At 35.2% G+C, this 15,773-nt stretch overlaps 1 protein-coding gene across 4 annotated transcripts in view; it reads left to right on the top strand.

Annotated features, from left to right (window-relative positions):
* The window catches only part of LOC148952462 (uncharacterized), a 172,973-nt gene that overhangs the window by 141,271 nt on the left and 15,929 nt on the right, over window positions 1-15,773 (top strand). For all 4 annotated transcript variants that reach the window (XM_089088962.1, XM_089088963.1, XM_089088965.1 and 1 more), the window contains one exon: window positions 7,715-7,809. In XM_089088962.1, the coding sequence (XP_088945088.1) occupies window positions 7,715-7,809 (95 nt within the window). The remainder of the gene's footprint in view (window positions 1-7,714; window positions 7,810-15,773) is intronic.

Below are 15,773 nucleotides of genomic sequence, written 5' to 3'. Positions count from 1 at the left end.
ATTGGTCACGACGTCACAACGATACCTATCGCGAACACTCTCACACATTTTGCCGAAAGCCAAATTTAAAATGAGTTTATAAATTTTTTTTTCGGCTTTCGTCTGTGCTGCAGAACGTTTGCCGACAAAAGTGTCAACAAATGTTTTCAAATAAGGTTTTTGACTAAACTCAATTGCTTTGTGAACCTTTCTGACGTTTAAACCATTGCTAAAAATTAAATTTAACGCTACTTGGTTTACAACAATTTTTTTTTTTCGCAGAAGGTCAGCAATAATTTTTTATTTTGAAGGCACGCTACGCACTCTGCCAACTTCGACTAAACGCCTATTGCGAGTACTCAAAGAGTACTTTGTCACAGGTCTATTGATACACGTGAAAACAAAATCCTTTACTGAATCGTGAAGCTTGACTGGTATCTCTCCATCAATTTCAAAAAAACATCCAACCGGTTCATTCTCCTCAACCCTGTCAATGTTGGGGAAATGGTGATCTTGAGGATCATTGAGCCATTTATAGTCGCTGCAAAGTAGTGAATAATGGGACATGGCCGAGGGGTCGAGAGAATTCATATCGAGGACAACTGCCTTTGATTTTGTCCCCGTCTTCTCTCCTGTTGGATCGGTTTCCAAGATACGGTCTCCGTGAAAAATAAAACCCTCCCTCATTGACCTCTCGATGAACAGGTGCTGATCAATGTCGGTGATTAGCGCAAGTTTTTCCCCACTAATTTTCAGGATAAGGTCCATAACTAGATGAGGCGAAGAATAATAATACCCCAAATCAAGATTAAACTCCTCATAGATTTTATCCATATTTTTACACATAATGTCTAACAAAGTTAACACGTCACTCTACAAATATAGCTTAAGGTATTCAAATCCATTTATACACCTTCCCTCTTCCCAAACGTTTTTAGCAAAACTGTATTCCTTGGGGATGCACCCAAGATCATGAAGACTGTCGTAAAACAATTCAATGCAAGAAACAGTCTCATCGGTGAATCTCGACATGGAACAATAATAATCATAAGGATAGATGCCCTTGACCGTTAACAAATCTTATAAATTATTTGGAAATTGCTGCTTGAGAAGGGGGAAAGCATTGCTGCTGTCATCGCTTTTCTGCACTTGAATTAATTCGATCAATGATTAGGGGAAAAAACTGAATGAATCCAAAAAGTAAATTTTATTCGAGTAGTCAACGCCAGCGTCAACAAAATTCCACATAAATTCCAAAACAAGCCACTTCTCTGCGGATATAGGTATGATTTTGTACGTAAAGCTGTCTATCACCCATGCATCATTATCATACAATGTTCCATTTCTTTGAAGATGTGCCAATGCAGGTAGAACATACTTCAGATCATAGTTAGAGCTATGTATAAAAATCTGCAGAAAAAGTTTTTGTTTAATTTTTAAATTACATACATTATGAGCCCACCCTCGACATTTACTATGCCATGTTGAATTAAAGCCAATAAAAGGATCGTGGTCATGCACAACTTTGGTTATAACACAAGCGTTACAACAAAAACAGCAAACTGGCCAAATGTACAACGCCAAGTTCTCTAGATCAAAAAAGGACTTTTTATTATTAGCATGTAGTACTAGTGAAATTCCCCTGTGCGCCTTGTTGAATGAAGAAAACGAGAATTTTTCACTAATGCTCTCCTTGGCCATAGTTAAAAAAAACTCTCCCCCTATCATGTGAGTTTTAACGTAATGGCTTGCGTGTGCAAAGGAACACGCAACAAGTTTGTGTTCCTTGACTATATTTGGCCTTGATTGGTGCGATACCTAAACCAGTCTTTATTCGCAATCTAAAGACACTTTAAGCTATTGCAGGAGGGACTTTTGCAAAATTTAAAGCTGTAAAGTGTCTTTGCCGTTTACAGATATGTCTAGTCTTTTATGCCCGTGAATTTAGTATTGCCCCATGTGGAGTGAAAACGTCTGCTTGAATGTAAATTGGGAAAAGCACAAGGGGCACTAGAAGAATTCACCCTTTCTCATGCTTTGAGATAGGAGTCGACTTATCGCAGTAACGGGAAAAAAATTACCATAGAAATTCCCATCTTTAAGGGGCTGGTAAAGAACCCAGACCCAATTTTTAACATTATATATACTCGTCATACTCACTGAATATAAAACTACTTTTTTATTCGGTTTTTTCCCCCCCGCTCCACATTAAGGTTCATACCGTAGACCCACCATCCCCACCCTCCGATTTACCGAGGATGTTTATCCGCAGCTGCGTTATTTAATTGAACCCGTATATTTTCCCACCAAACAAAAAAAATTTAACTTATGGAAATTTTTCCAACCGTTGCGAGCAAGTCTGTCGAGATTTTTCATTGTTGACTCATTATATAATGTCTTATGGGCTGCTGCTAAAAACGCATATTTAAAGCATTGAAGTCCAGTGTCAAAATTGAAACCCTGAACCCCTCCTGTAGCCGACAAATCTGGGTGGCATTTTATTCTTTTACCCCTCCCACCCCTTAAAATAAAGTTTTTTTTAAATCTACTGAGATTCAGATCCATGCGTTCAATGTATAAAATGGTGGACCCACTCCCCCTCTCGCTAAATGTATCTAAAGTTGAAATTAGTTTATTCACCCAGTTGAAAAAATTGTCTTCAAATTCGTTTAGACCTAGATAAAAAGTCTGGTTGCCTGTCAAAAAATGAAAATAAAAAACGTCCCCATATGTTCCCTTTTGTAGATATACTTTTTGGTTCACCGATGCTTTAATTCCCGCTCGACCCCCCAATTTCTTGATCTGAATCTCAATAAGCGCTCAAAGTCTGTCTATATAGCTAGTTAGGTTTGTCACGGTGCCATTAAAATTAATTCCCACAATTTCATCATGGGAGCTCAAATATATTCTGTACGCATTCAAATTATCTAGATTATATTTTCAAATATACTAATCATTCAATTATAGGGACGTAGCGCGGTTTTCGTTTCTTGTCCCATTTTGGTCAGGACTCAATTCACTAATTGTAAATTTCTGATTAAAAATGCCCCCTGAAAAAGGAGCTACTGTTGTATTACTACTACTACTACTACTACTATTAAGTGGAATGGTGGAGGAGGGTGACAGGGAATTGTCAATAACACCACTCCCAGTCTGTTCAATCACATTGGGGGGATGTGACATGAGGTCGCTTATTACATATTCCAAGGTGTTTGGGGACAATTGGTCGATCCAGCCTATGTTGTCTTCTGATGGAATTTCGTTATGAGGACCCGGTTCAAATTTACTTGTAGCATCATCTAAATATTCACGCATGAAACTATCCGCCCACTCTTGGTCCTCAAGCATGTCAATATCACAGCTTAAGTCCTCCAGGCTGGCCATTTCCCCAAAAACATCGTTAAGGAACCCCTCATGCCACTCCATATTCTCTAGGACCAGTGTAGCTTCATCCCTGAACTCAGCTGGTGGTGACAGAATTGGTACTGTAAATATACCTGCTTCATCACTCAATGGTGCCACTGGGAGTGCTATATTTTTAATCTGTAGAAAAAAAAAGTTTTAATTCTTATGTAAAATAGTCATTATTTTATAGTGAATAAACTTTGTCAATTTCTCTTAGTCATTGTCCCACCACCTGAACAATTAAAAGAATAATAAAACATACAAAATTAATCGTTTTATTCCAAATTTTTTTTTTTTTAAATAAAAATGCAAAATATGTGTCAAATCATAGTTTTTTAGCCTATTCAGTATAACTGTCAATGATCGTTTAAAATTTTTAATATGACGCAGTTTGACGTATGAACACTTGATCCTTGGCTTCAGTTAAATGACATGAATCCCATATTTCGACGGATACAGGTGCTGTTACTTTCTCTATAATCTGTATTTTCCTGTTTCTTTTTCCAGCGGATTTGTTTGAAGTTGACCTGGGCTAAATAAATGTTTTGTAAGATAGAAGAACTTTTTTTCTCCATCCATATCAACAATTAAAGTTTAATTAAAATTTTGTCTTGTCCTTTTTTTTTTTAGAGCTCCGTTTGATTTTTGTTCCTTTTTTTTTTGAAAGAAGGACCAAAACAAAGAAATGACATTTAATGGTCCTTTTTTTTTCTAGAATTTGCCATTAAGAATCTCTCTATGATGTTGTGATAGCCCGGTAGACCTGTTGAAAAAAAAAAAAAAAAAAAAAAACGAGAGAAAGATAAGTGCTACCGATGCAAAGAAAGTGATTTTACTTGTTGCTCAGGGAGAGGGACTGTAACTTCCCTGTACAAGGTTTTGACAATTTTGATTCCAGTGGTACACTTTTCATTTTGATCTGACGCCATTTTCGAGGGGTGTGAGGCTTTTTTCAAAATTACCATACATTTATCTTCTCACTAAACTTGTATTTTATAGAAACATCTAAAAAGGAGCTTCGGGTACTGAGTCAGTGTCAATGATTAATTTTTTTACACACTTCAGTTTTTTTCCTAGTAAGATGTGAGATCTTCGAATGATAAAATGTTTAATTTTAATTTTTACGATGTATAGAAAAAAATTATTTCTGTTATGCAAAATAATTAATGTGATACGATCTATGAAATCATTTTCTAAAATTGTAGTAGTTCAATCTCACAATCTTCAGTAGACTGAGCTGAGACATTGTATGAAGCAGCCCATTCCCTTTTCAACTTTATTCCAGTTGGCATGGAGCTAACATAGGGGTCAGAGGGCTCTGTCACTATCAGTTGGGTGCTCGATGGATGGTCCAGATCGCGTGTAATTTTTCCAGTGAATTTGATAACAGACGCTCTTGCGGTCTGTATTAATGAAGGTTCGCCATATCTTGCTTTCTTTTCAAAAGGGGGATAATTGTACGTCTCTTCCTCCTTAAAAAAAAAAGACAAAAAATTTAGCATGTAGCAAAAATGAATTTTAGTTTTTTTTTTTTTGAAAATAATTCAGTTTATTTTAGAAATATAAAGTAGTTTAAACAACATCTTGATTTAAAAATCATGTGTTTTGATAGTGTGATGGAGGTTATTTTTTAGACCCCGCCCCCCCATGATATAATCCTTCCTTTAACACAAAAGGTAAATTTTATCAAACTATGTTATTTATGAAATTGATTTATACTTTAAAAACTTTTATTTTTTTAGGAAATGGGGGGGGGTGAGGGTTTGAACGCATTATATATATATATATATTGTTTTGATTCTTCTTCTAAAGACGAAAAGCATCATTAGCCTACTATGATCTAAAATATCACTGAAATATATTTTCCAACAGTACATGATAACGAGCTATAAGTAAGGAAAAAACCGAAACTCAAAAAAAAAGGAAGCTTTTTGTAACAATTAATACATTAAAAAAAATGGGGGGGGGTGAGGGTTTTTGAATGCATTATATATATATATATATATATTTAGCTCTTTAAGCTTGCAAGCTACCTACTGAGAAAAATTGAAAATAGTTTTATTTTCCTTTATTATCAAAATAAAATACTCATTGTTACAAATTTAGATTTTTTAGAATAAGAACAGATTTGTTTTTATTATTCAAGATTATTCAGTCACTGACACTTCCTTCAGCGAGCTTCCTCTTTGTATGCTCAAGCGTAAAATTGTTACTAATCATGCGGTTATGAACATTTTTTGTGAAACTCAAAGTCAATTTAGTCAGAAATTATTAAAACTCTTTGGTATAACAGCCTTTTTTCTCTTTAAACTATCAGATTTCAATCAAATTTAGACATAAATAGAAATTTAAGAAGTTGAAAAGTTAATTAACATGGCTCAGTCAATCCCCGTAAGCAGCATAGATTCTAAATTGTTTTTGATTCTTCTTCTAAAGACGAAAAGCATTATTAGCATACTATTATCTAAAATATCACGGAAATACATTTTCCAGCATTACAAGATAACGATCTATAAGTAAGGAAAAAACCGAAACTCAAAAAAATGAATCTTTTGTAACAATTAATAAATTAAAATAAAATCAACATTTTAATCTAGCCCCAAATTACCGATCGAGTCTTTTTAATATAATAATGAGAATATTTTTGCTCACCAGAAATTGCTTAGAACTAACTATTTTTTCTATGTAAATGTTTTTTAAAAAAAATACTTGTAGTGCTATCTCGAATAAAACTATTCAAAACTGATGGAGAATCTAATATGAAACCTGAATATATACAAAAAATAATTGGCAACTAAAAAAGAGACATCGGTTTTGGTTTACCACTAAAAAAGACACTGAACCTTGAAATTGCGTAAATCCTCTTGACAAAGAGTGTAATGACATGTTTACCTACCAGAAAAACCTGTTTGTACGGGGGCGTTGGCAAAGTATAAGGTTCTAGTCTACTCGCCTCATTGTCTATTTAGTCAGATGAAGTTGATCTAGATCCTACTCATAAGTAGCGAAAGAAGAATACATTTTAAAGCTCCTTTTTGAGTATTCTGAGTTTTAGCTGTCAGATCTTTTGGTGAGAAGTAAATGGGAAAGCGTAATCAAATAAGAGTTGGGCATAACAAAAATAAATAGTTTAGAAATTAATCATGAGAATACTAATTCCCTGAGAGAGGAATTTCAGCTTAATTTTAGCTTATATTTAACATCTTTTACGGAAGGAAAATCCTTCTCCTACAGGCCTTTGTTCATCTGGAAGTTTTTGTTGTGATTCTTGATATTTTAAGGAGGCCCTAGACGGTGAATCATTTTGATCAAAAGCTTCCGTCAATCAATTGACACAAGCATGATTGACCGTCTAGGAACCTGTTTGACGCTTGAGTCAAGCGTTGATGATGGTTGATAGAAAGTTTGAATGACTCAATTATTTGGTCAAAAGCAGTGTTAGATTAGCTTCGGTCGATATCGAAGGGCTGATTGAAAGGTCGATTGAAGATAAATTGAAGCACACGTCAATAGATTGATGGAAACTTTTGATCAAAATGATTGACCGTCCAGGGCCTCCTTTACGTGTAATATGCAAACCAATTTTTTTTTTTTTCGAATATTACTAAATCTATCATTTGGGTGTATGCCAAGTAGTTAAGTTTTAGGTAAACTTCTTGAGCTGTTTGAAGGATTAAGCTGAAGGTTGCAAACAAAACCGTAAGCGTTTGCCTATAGATTTATGGTGAAGGAAGGATCAGTCGAATCTTGAATATTTTTGACATCTTGAATATTTTTGACATGTAAGTTTTTTGCGGTCTAGCCTCCTCCCCCCCCCTCTGACCGATTTCTTGGATGCACCCCTGTGTGTAACTACTACATTTTCAGAACCAGTTAAAGGTAATATATTCCCCTGAAAAGGACAATCTTTGGCAATCTGTCATCCTTCATCCGCATAACGCGTCCCTGCTATCTCAGTCTTTCTTTGATTATAGCCCTAGAAAGCAGGATAGAGTTACATTTTTCGTGCAGCTTAGTATTTGAAATGCAGTCATTCAAACGGGTACCTAAAATAGTTCGTAGACTATTTCTCGGGAAAAGATCTAACAAATCCTCCCAAAAATACCTTATGGGAGGAATTTTCGATTCAAAATTCTTTTTTTGTTTTCTTTTTAAAAAGATGATAAAAAGAAAAAGTTTCCCCTACCACCCTCCAAAATTTTGAAAAATACATTTTACCCCCCCCCCCCCCAAATTTTTGTGAATTGACGCCCCGCCCCCTGTTGCCACCAATGGTTTGTTCATTTTAAATCATTTCTTTAATTTCAGAAAATCACTTTTTTATTTACAGATAAAGGATGTCGTTCCACGATCGAGCGGAGCCTTTTTGCAGTCATGCACTGAAGATTTACACATTGTCAAGGATATTTTCCTAAATAAATTTAAGTAAGTCTCTCTCTTGGAAGTTAATACCTCTTGAAGCTTAGTGTTGAAGTCCAGGTTCGATATTTTTGTATAGCTTTTTCCATATTACAACATCCATAAATTTCTTAAATATCAACAAATTTGGTATCAATTAGATTCTGAATTATTCGTCTTCTTCAATTAAAACAGGTTTTCTTTTTTTTTCCTTCATCGTGCTAAAGAGACAACAGGAAAAAAAAATAAAGAGAATAAAAAAAAGGAGACACTGCTTCCCGTGCGAAAAAAGGATTTTCCTTGTTACTCAAGATGGGGGCTGTAATCTATTTTCAATTTGACCTGACACCATTTTAGGATAAGATAAGTTTATTTTTCCCGCTGATAAAAACTCAACTTCTAAACGACACAATTTACATAGCACATAGTTATTCAAAACTAAATAATTACTCAAAACAACATTTTTATGTTATATGAAATGGCAAAACTGAAACAAATAATCTAGGCTTCTGAAAGACCTCACACTCTTGAGACCAATAACTGTTAAAGGATCCGGACCTGAATATTTTTGCAAAACGCAACTGTTTCTAAAATATAACGGGAAACCTAATAGAAACTTCAAATAACAGCAAAACTCTGATCGGATCTTTAACTGTTCCATCTTTGATAAGGAGTCTCATAGGGACGAGATATATATAGCGTTAGCAAGTACATGTACTATGCTAGCAAGTGCAAGTACTATGACTGTACTTGAGCGCAGCAAAGTTAGCTCAGCTGGCGGGGAAACCAGCTGCAGAATAATCTAATAACAAGGTACTACGCTTACCTAATCCATAAACAAGGTCGAGAAATGTCAGCGAAGTAGATTCCAAGTAGCCACAAAGTAGCCACAAAAAAAAAAACAGACAAAGAAGTAGTGCCTCTTCCATGGGATTATAAACCAGGGGTTATTTTTTTTTTTTTTTTTTTTTTCCGTTTACTGTAAGCCTCAAAAATTCTTCTTTGACACTTTTTTCGTGACGTAATACTGTTTCTACAAAGTTCAGAACTGACGCACACTCATATTTGTAGTCACTCATGGTGACGTCACCTTCCCACCAGGATGTTCACCAGTAAACAAGGGAAGCGTCAGTCCCGTTCACCTGGCTCTCACAGTTTAAGGGAGACTCTCCTGGCAGACACAATGGCGCTTGCGACGGGTAACTGTCCTTCTTCTGCTTACCTAATCGGTTATTCCTTATGGAGTACGTGAATCTTTGGGAGCGAATATGCCATTGTGCCACGAAGAGTGTGGAAAGTAGTAATGTATCTTTTAAAACGATTTAACTTATTTGATTTGATGGATAACCAATTAAATACATCATTTGGAATTAAATTGTACCAAGATTAATGAGATTAAATAAGATCAATTATATTAGTCAATTTGATACTCATAAAAAGTACTAGAAATAAAAATTTCCTTTCTTATGTGTACTTAAACATCACTGTGATGTTTCAGTGCCCCCCTAGCGACGAAGAAAAAAAGGACAATAAAAAAAGAGACACATTACTGCTTTTCGGGCGAAAAAACGAGTTTCCTTGATGCTGAAGATACGGACTGTGATTCTTCTATATGGAATTTTCGGCTATGTAGATTTTAATTGTGCAGTTTTCAATTCGAACTGACACCATTTTGTGGGGTGTCAGGCGATTTTTCAAAATTCTCGTAATTTTTTCACAGTTAACTTTTAATGATAATATTAACCGAAATAATACTTATCTTTCCTGAATTAATTTCTAATAGAGATTTTTCTTCACTCGACAGTTTTGTTTTTTTTTCAAAAAGCGATTTTAAATTATCGGCTAATACGCGCTGGACTTCGTTCTCTACTAGATTGCGGCACAAGACACAGCCATGTCTACCAAATTTCAAAGAAATGTTAGGAATACTCAGTAGTGAGACGCTGCTACTCCATCAATATTAGGAACTCCCCAGTAGTGAGACTCTGTTGCTCCATCAATATTTTTGTAAATTACTTTTGTATAAATTACCATAGTTTAACTAGTAAAAAGACAAATATTTCGGCTTCACATTCGGAAGCCTTTATCAACGGGAAAAAAATAAATTAGTAAAAGTAACTAGCTTAAACAAAATACGAAACAAATTAAATACAGATAAAAACAAAACGGTAAAAGAAACAAAAAGAAAAGAAAACTTACATTTAAATAAAAATCAAAATTGAGAAAAATTTCAAAATCAATATGTTTATGACCAAAACATCAAGCCCTGCTCCCCGTCGACCAGTTTAGAAAATTATTTATTTGTCAATAAATTATTGTCAAAAATAATTATCGTCAATAAATTATTTTGTCAATAAAAATTCTTGGCTTGTGAGGTACAAGATCAAACTGTCCGCTATTGTACGCGTATTTCTCAAACTATCTTCTGAATGGAACCCTAGTAATGAAACAAGTCATTTATTTTTAAAAATCTTACTTATGACATGTGTGAACAGAATTTATCAGGTTTAGATAGAATAAACTCTAGAGGAAATCAAAGGTTATAAATAGACACAGGCCAAGAAAACTCACGCGTTATAAAATGAATGCATCTTTTTATTTACAAATCCAGGCACATTGATTCTTTCCAGAATTAATTTTATCCTGATGTGGATTTATAAGTCTGACACTTGTTTGGGGCTTATAATGCAGAATGTTAATGTTCAAGGTCTTTGTTTTGACCTGTCTTTTAATTAAGTGTTTGTAAATCAGATTTAATCCATATCCCCGTAAATAGTTTTTTTTTTATTTCTATTATTTCTCAGAAACTTTGTAAAAGTCCAACAAAAGTATCAACTATTTTCGTTGGATTAAATAGTATAGCCTAGTATGGTTTGGAAGGTCAAACAAATGCTCTGCTACTGCTGATTCAAAAGTTTATTATTTTTATTATATTTTAACGAACAATCTATTGTAAATTTTCTTTTGTCTTTTTCATTTAGCGTTTCTTTGTTATCTTTGTATTTTTATTTCATGTTTTGCTCAATGGCGTATTTTCGTCAAAATCTTGGGGGGGGGGCAAATTTGGAGCCAATTTCCCAAATAAAGTGAAAATGACAGTAAAAACTTAAAAATAAGTCATTTGGTACCATGAAGGTACTATTTAGTACTATAAAAGTATTATAAAGGTACTTTATCATAGGCAGCGCTATCGCGCTGCCTAAGTAAAGAACGATGTTGGCACGATGTATTATTATTTTTTTTTTTTTTGACCAGGGCACTTCGTATCTAAAGAGTTGTCGTAGAAACTTCGAAAAGGGCTCATTCGATTGGAAATTGGAGTGGCTTTTGCACTTTTGAATAGTACAAAGCGATCGGAAGGCAACTAAAACCCCTTCCACGCCCACCATTTTCCCAAACACATCCAATAATAATTTTGAGATAGCCATTTTGTTCAGCTTAGTTGATTTTCAGATAGAAATTATGTTTTTGAGGAGGAAACTCCCCCACGGCCCTCAGGGCAAGGGTTGTAAGCTATGCCCTGGGGGCACATAAGGTTTTTACAGAAAGCCTTGTCGTAGAAACTGCAAACTAGGCTCATTCGATTGGAAATTCAAATGGCTAGTGCCCTTTTTAATAGTCGAAAGTGATTGGAAGGCAACTAACCCAACTTTCAAGCCCACTAATCCAATCAAAATTTTGAGATAGCCGTTTTGTTCAACGTGGTTGAAAGTTCTGGAAATTAGGTCTTTGAGGATGACAACCCCCCCGCCACCGCCCTCATGGCAAGGGTTGTAAGTTATGCCCTGGGGGGAGTGATAAGGTTTTGATAGAAAGTGTTGTCGTAGAAACTTCACAAATGGCTCATTTGATTAAAAATTGAAATGGCTAATGCCCTTTTTAATTGTCAAAAGGTATTGGAAGGCAAATAACACCCCTTCCACGCCCCCTATTTATCCAAACACATCCAATCACAATTTTGAGATAGCCATTTTGTTCAAAGTTGTCTAAAGGTCCGGAATATCTCTGAGGATGACACTCCCCCCCCGAGCCCTCGGGGTATGGGTTGTAAGTTATGCCCGGGGGGCAAAAAAAACTTTTATTTAAAGTTTTGTCGTAGAAAATTCAATAAAGAATCATTCGATTGGAAATTGAAACGGCTAGTGCCCTTTTTAATAGTCGAAAGTGATTGGTGGGCAAGCAATCCCCCTCTCATGCCCACCATTTCCCCAAACATCCAATCCAAATTTTGAGATAACCGTTTTGTTGAACGTAGTTGAAAGGTCTGGAAATTATGTCTTTGAGGTTGACAACTGCCTCACAGCCCTCAGGGCAAGGGTTGTAACTTGTGCCCTGGGGCATATAAGGTTTTTATAGAAAGTGTTGTCGTAGAAACTTAGGGCTCATTCGATTGGAAATTGAAAGGGCTAGTGCCCTTTTTAATTGTCGGAAGTGATTGGAAGGCAACTAACCCCCCTCTCACCTCCACCATTTCCCCAAACACATCCAATAAAAATTTTGATATAGCAATTTTCTTCAACGTAGTTGAAAGTTCTAGAAATTATGTCTTTGAGGATGACACCCCCCCCCCATCCTTCAGGGCAAGGGTAGTAAGTTATGCCCTGGGGGCATATATGGTTTTTATAGAAAGTGTTGTCGTAGAAACTTCAAAAGGGCTCATTCGATTGGAAATTGAAAGGGCTAGTGCCTTTTTCTAATAGTTGAAAGTGGTTGGAGTGCACCCTCTCACGCCCAACATTTTCCCAAACACATCCAATCAAAATTTTGAGATAGCCGTTTTGTTTAACGTCGTTGGAAGTTCTGGAAAATAGGTCTTTGAGGATAACAACCCCCACAGGGCAAGGGTTGTAATTTATGCTCTGGGGGCATATAAGGTGTTTTTAGAAAGCGTTGTCGTAGAAACTCAAAAAGGGCTCATTCGATTGGAAATTTAAAGGTCTTGTGCCCTTTTTAATTGTCAAAAGTGATTGGAAGGCTTGACATTTTTATAGTAAAAATCGATGTGGGTACAATGTATTATTATCTTCTTTTTTTTAGACCAGGGCACTTCGTATCGGTTGAGTTGTCTTAGGAGCTTCGAAAAGGGCTCATTCGATTAAAAATAGAAAGGGCTAATACCCTTTTTAATAGTTGAAAGTTATTGGAGGGCAACTAGTCCCCCTCCCACGCCAACCCTCCCATTTGCCCATTATGTTTAAAAACTAAATGTTGCCTTAAGATTAAATCAAAATGCACTGTGTTAATGTCAATTCCCAATAAGGCCTCTGAGCAGTATCCCAAGAACGACTGAAAGTATTATGTTCAAACTTTCGGGGCACTTCTGCTCTTAATTTAACCAAATCAAAATAGTGTAAGTGTATCCAAGCTATCAAAGAAAGTAAACAGATTTTTTTTTGCGAATGGTATCAAGTTTTTATTTCAGGTCAACTAGAGGAGGTATTGTTTGTGCCCAGATTTTTAAAAGGGTGTATGTTGTTAAAAATTGCTGAAGTTTTTCTCCAATATGCAAATAAAAGGCCAAACTATGAAGTCTTAAAAAAACGAAAAGATTTAAAGTATTATTTTCTTTTTCCCTGAAAAGACTATATCAATATAAAACGAATAGAAATTAATTAAAAAAACTTTTTCCCGAAACCAGTTTTTCAAAGAAAAGTAAAGAACTTCATTAAACCAAAACTGAACAAAAATAAAATAAAATAATCTACCAAGCGTGAAACTATCACAAATCAGTATCGATAAATAGATGAAACTCAAAACGAGCAGAAATTGACATAAGTTGGGCTATGCCTTCCCAAGGCCAGAACATAATTTGCATTTTACTAAAAAAAAATAAAAATGAATGTGCATTGTCAGTTTAATATTCATATACTGATATTTAGTAATCAAAATGTTAAAATTATTTATTTACTAAAGTTATAAAAATAAAAACATTTATATTTTTTTCAGTAAAGTGTAAATTATTTTCTGGTCTTAGGAAGGCGTAGGGGTTTTGAGCCCTATTCATGTTAATTTCTGGTTGTGTTGAGTTTGACTCCGTTATTTATTGTAATTAATTAAAAAACCTTCCACAAAATAAATTTTTCAAAGAAAAATAAAGAACTCCATTAAACCAAAAATGAGCAAAAATAAAATCAAATAATCTACCAAGCGTGAAACTACTATAAATCAGCATCGATAAATAATTGAAACCCAAAACGAGCAGAAATTACAATAAATAACCGAGTGTTTTTTTTTCAGTAAAGGGCAAATTATGTTCTGGCCTTGGGAAGTATAGGGGTTTTGAGCCCTACTTTCCAGACCATTATTGGAACCATTTGGTAGCCAGAGATTTTCCAGACGTAGTATGTTGCCAAGGTATCGCCATTAATGATTATATTGTTAGTAAATACAACAGAGTTTCAAGGAAATGTGATTAATTAATCAATGTTCTGATTTAGTTTCTACAAAATAGTTTTGAGAAGTACTATTGCACCATTCGCTTTGAAATGGTGCCAGTTCGGTACTGACGTCAGGTTGAGTGGTGTATTTATTTTTCAACTGCTCGTTTACTTAACTCTTCTAAAAAGTGTTCTACTTTTATATAATAATCTGCATTTATAAAATATGCATCTATATATTTTATGAAATGTATATCTATATATAGTATTGTATATTTGTATCTATAATGTTAACTCATGTTAATTTTTGCTTGTTTTGAATTTGACTCGGTTATTTACTGTAACTTCTGCTCGGTTTGGGTTTCATTTATGAAACCCAAACCCCCCTTGCTGCGGGGGGGGGGATTGCCATTTTCAAAGACCTAATTTCTAGTACTTTCAACTACGTTGAAGAAAATTGCTATCTCAAAATTTTGATTGGATGTGTTTGGGGAAATAGTTGGCGCGAGAGGGGGATTAGTTTCTCTCCAATCACTTTCGACTATTAAAAAGTGCATTAGCCCTTTCAATTTCCAATCAAATGAGCCCTTTTTGAACTTTCCACGACAAAGCTTTCTATAAAAACCTTACGTGCCCCAGCGTATAATTTACAACCCTTGACCTGAGGGCTGTGAGGGGGTTATCATCCTCAAAGACATAATTTCTGGACCTTTGAAATACGTTGAACAAAATAAATATCTCAAAATTGGTTACTTGCCATCCAATCACTTTCGACTGTTTAAAAGGGCACTAGCCGTTTCAATTTCCAATCGAATGATTCCTTTTTGAAGTTTCTATGACAACACTTTCTATAAAAAAAAACAACCTTATATGCCCCCAGGACATAACTTACAACCCTTGCCCTGAGGGCTCTAAGGGGGGTGGCATCCTCAAAAACATAATTTCCAGACTTTTTAACTATGTCAAACAGAATGGTTATATCAAAATTTTGATTGGATGCGTTTGGGGAAATGGTGGGTGTGAGAGGGGTGTTAGTTATCCTTCAATAACGTTCGACTATTAAAAAGGGCACAAGCCCTTCTAATTTCCAATCAAATGAGGCCTTTTTGAAGTTTCTACAACATCACTATCTATAAAACCTTATATGCCCCCAGGGCATAACTTACAACCCTTGCCCCGAGGGCTCTGAGGGGGTTATGATCCTTAAAGACCTAATTTTTAAAACCTTTAACTATTTTGAACAAAATGGCTATATAAAAATTTTAATTGGATGTGTTTGGGGAAAAGGTGGGCGTGAGAGGGGGGTTGATTGCCCTCAAATTACTTACGACTATTAAAAAGGGCACTAGCCCTTGGAATTTTCAATCGAATGACCCCTTTTTCAAGTTTCTACGACAAAGCTGTTAATAAACACCTTATATGTCCCTAGGGCATAACTTACAACCCTTACCCTGAGGGCTGTGGGGGGGAGTGTCATCCTCTTAGATATAATTTCCGGACGTTTCAACTACTTTGAAAAAAATGGCTGTCTCAAAATTTTGATTGGATGTGCTTGGATAAATGGTAGACGTGGAAGGGGTGTTAGTTGCCTTCCAATCACTTTAGACTATTAAA

Source organism: Artemia sp. Qi Xiang Cuo, chromosome 5, assembly GCF_049724085.1.
Source record: "Artemia sp. Qi Xiang Cuo chromosome 5, ASM4972408v1, whole genome shotgun sequence".
In the NCBI taxonomy this organism is placed as follows: Eukaryota; Metazoa; Arthropoda; class Branchiopoda; order Anostraca; family Artemiidae; genus Artemia; species Artemia sp. Qi Xiang Cuo.
The sequence above is the reverse complement of the archived record's forward strand: the minus strand, read 5'-3'. Positions and strand labels throughout refer to the sequence as shown.